Source organism: Argopecten irradians, chromosome 14 (assembly GCF_041381155.1).
Source record: "Argopecten irradians isolate NY chromosome 14, Ai_NY, whole genome shotgun sequence".
NCBI classification, from domain to species: domain Eukaryota; kingdom Metazoa; phylum Mollusca; class Bivalvia; order Pectinida; family Pectinidae; genus Argopecten; species Argopecten irradians.
The window spans coordinates 3576158-3583056 of NC_091147.1; the positions used below are offsets into that span (position 1 = coordinate 3576158).

At 36.3% G+C, this 6899-nt stretch overlaps 1 protein-coding gene and 1 long non-coding RNA gene across 2 annotated transcripts; both read left to right on the forward strand.

Moving 5' to 3' along the window:
- The first annotated feature begins 941 nt into the window (after nucleotides 1-941).
- LOC138308107 (zinc finger protein 862-like) lies at nucleotides 942-3062 on the forward strand. Its single transcript, XM_069249052.1, has 5 exons — nucleotides 942-989; nucleotides 1171-1680; nucleotides 2267-2476; nucleotides 2589-2831; nucleotides 2943-3062. Exons 1-5 carry the CDS (start codon nucleotides 942-944, stop codon nucleotides 3060-3062), a joined length of 1131 nt encoding a protein of 376 aa, XP_069105153.1.
- Nucleotides 3063-3064: 2 nt separating this feature from the next.
- On the forward strand, nucleotides 3065-4607 carry LOC138308172 (uncharacterized). Its single transcript, XR_011206087.1, has 4 exons — nucleotides 3065-3192; nucleotides 3277-3504; nucleotides 3747-3870; nucleotides 4344-4607. It is a non-coding gene; the product is annotated as an uncharacterized lncRNA (long non-coding RNA).
- The last annotated feature ends 2292 nt before the right edge of the window (nucleotides 4608-6899 follow it).

Below are 6899 nucleotides of genomic sequence, written 5' to 3' on the forward strand. Positions count from 1 at the left end.
GACGGAGAAAAAACCCGCTAAATCTTGTTTGTTTGTTTGAGTTTTTTACGGCCCATCGACAACTAAGGTCATTTAGGGCCAAACTACAAGTCATGCATTAATATCAGGATAAAGGATCAGGTAAGAAAAGGCAGGTAAGGACTAAAACACAGATTGTAAACGTTTATTTGATAAAAAAAAGGTTTGCATTGGAAACTCATCCACTAAGTTGATGAAACGATGAAATGTTCAGTTGATACGATGATATGATGAGAAAACGTTCATATTTTATTTAAAATACCGATTTCTTTGAGGTAATTAAAAATATGATTATGTCTCACGGCATGAAACAAAGTGTACATGTCGGAGACATCGTAATACTTATCTCATATGTGCTTAAAATCAATACAGTGCACTAAAATATGCTCCACTGAGAGAAGAGAAACCCGCTAAATCAGCCAAGTAAGTATATGAATTGTCAAATATAACAATTATTAGCGGCTATCATTACTACGACCGATAGTTATGTTGTCATTCAGTAAATCATCGACAGGACAATTATTGCGATGTTGTTTACAACACGTGTTTGTCTACAACACGTGTTTCAGTACCATTTTCACTTTCGTTTTAATATAATTGTATCATGTTAACTATTTAATTCAAATCATTAGTTCAGCTACCTTGATATTACCTTCATTTAACAGCAATAATACCTCTGCGAAATGATAAAAATAAATGACAAAGTTTACATTATAAGCCTAGAACATTTAATGGCAAACTACAGTATTCTAATTTATAATTCTGTTTTTTTCATTAATTATCATCATTAAACATACTTATATGTATTGTAACTTATATATTTAAAAAAAAATAAGTGAATTTTTATTGTAACTTATATATTTAAAAAAAAAGTTCGAATCTGTATAATTGATAAGGGAATATTACATCAACTTTTTCCAGGTATGAACAAAACAGGGGAAAAAGAATGCTCCAAGACAGTTGGAAATGTGGTAGACCATGGCTGATTCTTAATCATGAAGTATAGCACTATAAAAAGGGCAACAGTTCCACTATACAAGAAGACACAACACGAACATACCACAGTCTCCCAAAACACGCACCTCACACAACATACACGCATCACACCGCAAACATGGGAGGCCGTCCTTACATGACCATAGCTGTTAATAGGACGTAAATGAATCAAACAAACAAAAATCTTACAGCCTTGAGTGCAAATGGTGTATTGAGATACATCCTGATCAAGCAGCCTCTTTCAAATGGGCCACTGGTAAATTGGAGACCATCAAGCACCATGAAAAAAGTAAGGCGCACATAAAGAGTGTCGAAATTGTAGCTGGGAAAAAGAAAGCAGCTGCCGGTGAGGAGACATTAGCTACCAAGTCTCTCCAGTCCCTGAACAAAGCTGTGATTGATAAACTTATCATCTTGTTCAGAAATGCTCATGCATTGTGCTTGTCGGGTAGGCCCTTCACAGACTTTGTTTGGCTGACGAAATTGGACAAGGCCAAAGGGCTAGATATTGGTAATACATATTTAAACAACAAAAGAGCCAAGGAATTCACTGACTATATTGCACAGATTCAGTTGAATCAAGTGCATGACGTATTTGAAGAGTCCAACTTTGTTTCAGTGATGTCAGATGGCAGTACTGATTCAAGCATCACAGAAATTGAAATAGTCTACCAATCTGATTAAAATACAGATCCTTATAACCACTCCGTTATATAAATGATCTGACAATATCCCATAGGTGGTCACGTGCAGATGACCTTTATACCACGTGGTCTTCATATAGGATACAGTTTCTACACCTGTCACATCCATTGAAAACGATATTTCGTCCCAGTATACATAAACAATGAGCGTTATTGTGCTCTTTGGGCGAGATAACTACGTAAACCAAAATAATTCTGACAGTTTTTTCAAACTATTTCGTCCCTAAAATTCACTGTCAAAATTTTGCAAGTAGCAATTTGATTGGCCATTTCCAAAAGTCACCTGGACATGACCCCTTATGGGATTTTCTCAGATCCTCTTATCAAACGTAGTGATAATAAGGATCTGTATTTTAATCAGATTGAATAGTCTACATCAGAGTTTGCATAAAAGGCATTGTACAGGTTTGTATTAATATTACCCCAAATATTAACAACCAACAACATTCTTTAGGAAACATTTCAATGACACAACATTCAAGTGAGAGAAAATGGAATATGTGTTACAAATTTCTTCATAGTATGAATATTTTTGTTCTGTCTTTCAGGTGCTTTTCGTCAACGCTGCACATGTTTCCAAAAGTGATGCCACTGGAATCGTCGGGGCCATTAAGAGGTCTATTGAGAATGTTGATGTGTCATGGGAGGATTTTACACGTAAACTGGTCGGGATGGGGAGTGATGGTGCGTCAGTGATGTTGGGAAACAAGAATGGAGTTGCAGCCCAATTACGCAAACTCCAACCTTCCATGGTTGCTGTACATTGCTGCGCACACAAGTGGCAATAAGAAAAGTTCCGCTGGACACCAAAGTCACAACCTGCCTTCCACAGGGGTTGTAATACCTATACCACAACAATGCTCTTAACAGGTAGTTAACTTGGAGGCATGTCAAGACAATGTATACAATATAAGGCAACAATATCAAGAAATTTCCTCTGATCATTCCTCTATGTCTAATTACAGATCAAATCTAAAGGACTCCTTCCATTCTTTGGGTTTAAAAGTTATGCTTCCCACAAGAATTGGTGGAACACGCTGGATTGGTCACCTCCTGAGAGCCCTTACTAACTTCATGTCAGGCTACCAAGCAATCAAACAGCATCTTGAACAGGTAAATTTTGGTACAACTGCTTAAGAGCAAACAAAAAAACACAAACTTTTAACACATTGTTGTAGAAAATATAAGCAAGTTTATTTTTAACAATTAACTTTACTTTGCTAGGTTGGATCAGCCACTGAGAAAGTATCAAACAGCACAAGTGGAAAGGCTAAAGTTAGTTCAATCAAAGGATGTTGTATTGTACTGTCATTTCATGGCTTGTTTGTTTGTTTGATTAATTAACGTTCATGGCAGACATTGCAACAATCCTTTCGAGGGTTTCCAGGGTATTTCAACGCAGGGAATGTTGTGCTGCAGATATCCATGGGGTTATTGAGGAGACATGTAAACTTATCCAAGTATACAGCACGAAGTAAGTAGAAAGAATCCACTAATATTGAATATGAATATGTTGTATAGTTTGGTACTTTTGTACATTTTTTATTTTATTTTTCAGAGATGGTCCCTATTTGACCAAAGCTAAAGCAAATCTTGCAGAACTCTCAGATAGCTTGACTGCATCAAGACCAAGGCCTGGAGAGACTTTCCTAGCTGCAAGAAAGTCTTTAGTCGTACTACGCCTACGCCTGAAAACAAGAAGGAAATCGAAGGTTATATAACAAAACTTGCATGTTTTGTTCTTTTGTTGGACATTATTCAGTTATGCGTGCACATATATAAAAAGGTGATTCTTTATTTCTTTTATTTTAGTCCTAATTTCAGGTATTCATTGATTGGAAGCAAACCAGTATTGACAAATAAATTAATATTAAATGAAGCAAAAACATTACAGAAGTTATTTTTGTTGTTTGATAAAGATTTTGGATGAAAATTTGTAATTTGAAAACAAAATATTTTTATTTTTATAAACATGATCGTATTGTAACTCAACATTCCTAAAGATAGAAAATCATAAATATTTTGCAGACTTTGGGGACAGCAATCTGAACACAATCATCAGACATTATGACACCATCCTAACACAGGCAGCTGTTGACCCTGTTGAATCAGTACTGGAGTGGATGGCTCTCAAAACTTTCCTTTATGAAAGGTAAATTGATCCAAAACTATTAAATTTAAATTATTTCACTAACAATAATAAATTTACAAATAAATATTGACGTTTACTTGAAATTTATTTGTTTCATCTTAAAGATGCTCCACCGCCGACAGAGCATAAATGATGTTAATCATTTGAACAATAATTGGTGTTTTATCGTGTATATATATGCCTAATTAACACAAAAAATAATATAAAATAATTTATTTCGTCTTTGGTGCATGCGCGATCAGTACTTCATTCCATATAGGATATAGTGTCATGGAATTTTTTCGGGATGCAATTAATTATTTTTCATATTTTTAACTTTAAGTAAAATTAGGAGCTCAAACTTTCCAATGGTGGTAATGGTGTAAAGTAAGTAATTTTTGTAACTGAAGAAAAATACTAAATCGTCTGCTCCTGTTTTTTATAGTGAAAAAAATACCATTTGTCAGCGGTGGAGCATCTTTAATTCATTACAGAAGACCAGATGATATCCATCAACTGAGTTGGCAACAAGTCCATGGCTTTTGTGGTGACCGATATCGCAATCTGATTAAAATACAGATCCTTATTATCACTGCGTTAGATAAGAGGATCTGAGAAATTCCCATTAGGGGTCATGTCCAGGTGCCTTTGTAAATGGCCAATCAAATTGCTGCTGGCAAAATTTTGACAGTGAATTTCAGGGGACGAAATAGTTTGAAAATCTGTCGGAATTATTTCCGTATACGTAGTCATCTCGACCAAAGAGCACAAAAAAACTAATCGCATTTATATGTTGGGGTGAAATGGCGTTGTCAATTGACAGAGCAACGTGCAGAAAATGCATTTAATCTGAATTACACGTGGTATAAAGGTCATCCGAACATGACCCTTAATCGAATTTTCTCAGACCCTCTATTGAACGGAGTGGTTATAAGGATATGTATTTCAATCAGATTGACCGATATCAGAACATTTTGGCAATCATGGACCCCATTTTGACTGTTCCAGGTAAAGCAGTGTTATTCAGATTTATCTTATTTCCTTGTACAAATAAATCGTTAATGTGTATGGATAAAAATCATTAAAAACCTCAATTGTTTACATTCTGAATGTGAGAGAGGATTTCGCCAGATGAAGGCAGTAAAAACAACATTTAGATCCTCTCTTTCGGAAAAATCCCTCTCCAGTCAGCTTATCATAAAGCTACATTCTCCTTCAATAGAAGAGTGAGTATCAAAAAGGGATTGATAATGTAATGGTAACAAAATCAAATTATTTTAAATAAACATTTTGAATTCATTTAAACATTTTGAATTCATTTCATTTATAACTGAGAAGTTCAAAATGTAATGATTATAAGCAAGAATATTTATAGGATTATTTCCTTTTAAGCTTTGATTCAATGCCAGCTATTCGTCTGTGGAATAGCAGATCAAGGAGACCCAACTTTATGGACTCCAGCCATCAGGCAAACATCAAAGATAGACAAGCAGATGTCAGCAAAGAGCTTGCAGCCTCAGTTCCTGATGAAGAGGAAGATCCTGACATGGTCCCGACAAAGTGTTGTTAATTTTCGGGTCGATCTGAAATCCAAGATGGCCGTAGTAGCCCCCATCTTGAAAACACATTTTGAACTTCTTCTCAAGTTCTAATGGTGCGATTTGGCTGAAACTTGCATCAAATTATCCTGACATGGTCCCGACAAAGTGTCGTTAATTTTCGGGTCGATCTAAAATCATTGAACAACATTTTGATCCCATGGGAATTCTGTCACCATTCTCCATTCAGGAACGCATATTGTTAAGGGAGTTAACTACGGGAGCAGGTTGGGACGACACACATCCGCCTATCATTAAAATCAGTGGAATGCATGGAAAGCATCCTTGACAAGTCTAAAGGACATACAGATTTCCACGGATGTTCACACCGATTTCGACAAGCATAACAGAGGATGTCCAGCTGCATGTGTAGTGTGATGCCTCGGAGCTCGCTGTTGCTACATATGCAAACTCGCTCTGGAGGTGATTCTCAAATTGGATTCGTGATAGGCAGAGCCAAGTTGGCTCCATCCAAAGGACACACTATCCCTAGATCAGAGCTGTGTGCAGCTGTTTTAGCTGGCGAAGTGGCATGTGAAACTTTTGGAGTTAAAAACGTTCGGTATTGCAGTGATAGTAGAGTGGTTCTTGGATACATTACACCTATGTAGCAAATCGCGTGAAGAGGATACTCAGGAGTTCTTGTTTGTTTGTTTGAGTTTTACAGCCCATCGACAACTAAGGTCATTTAGGGCCAAACTACAAGTCAGGCAGTAATATCAGGATAAAAGGTCAGGGTAAGAAAAGGCAAGTAAAGATTAAAACACAGATTGTAAACGTTTATTTGATAAAAAAGGTTTGCATGGGATAAAAGTTTCGGCTAAAACACACGAGAAAACTCATGCAAAAAGTTGATGAAACGATGAAATGTTGAGTTGATACGATGAAATGTTGAGTTGATACGATGATAAGAAAAACGTTCATATTTTATCTAAAATACCGATTTCTTTGAGATAATTAAAAATACGATTATGTCTCACGGCATGAAACAAAGTGTACATGTCGGAGACATCGTAGTGCTTATCTCGTATGTGCTTAAAATCAATACAGTGCACTAAAATATGCTCCACTGTGAGAGGAGAATCACATGCATGGCATGTGGGAGGATTCTCCCCTCTCAATAGATAGGAATGTGTAAAATATGTGTGTCCAGTTCGGAGCCGAGAGAGAACAACTTCCTCTCTGCGGTCTCTCCGACTGGACAGTTTAGGATTAAGTGTATGTTGAATTTTAAACAGTTTATTGTTTGTTTCGGTAGTCCACCTTTGTTGCCAATGGTGTTTGATGGCTGACTGAATTGAAGGTTTGATGTCGGTGTATGGTAGTTTCAAATCTGTTTGTGCTAGGCGAAGAGCAGTCTTAGCTGCTTTATCAGCCTGTTCATTCCCCTTTATACCCACATGACTGGGAATCCAGAGATAAGTAATTTGAGTTTTAGAAGATAATCGAAAT

Excerpts from the sequence above, each read along its gene's own strand:
- LOC138308107 (XM_069249052.1), top strand. The coding sequence starts at position 942 with ATGAACAAAACAGGGGAAAAAGAATGCTCCAAGACAGTTGGAAATGTG. Across the intron at positions 990-1,170 it reads CCAAGACAGTTGGAAATGTG|GACGTAAATGAATCAAACAA; the intron begins GTAGACCATGGC and ends AGCTGTTAATAG. Across the intron at positions 2,477-2,588 it reads TCCAACCTTCCATGGTTGCT|GTAGTTAACTTGGAGGCATG; the intron begins GTACATTGCTGC and ends TGCTCTTAACAG.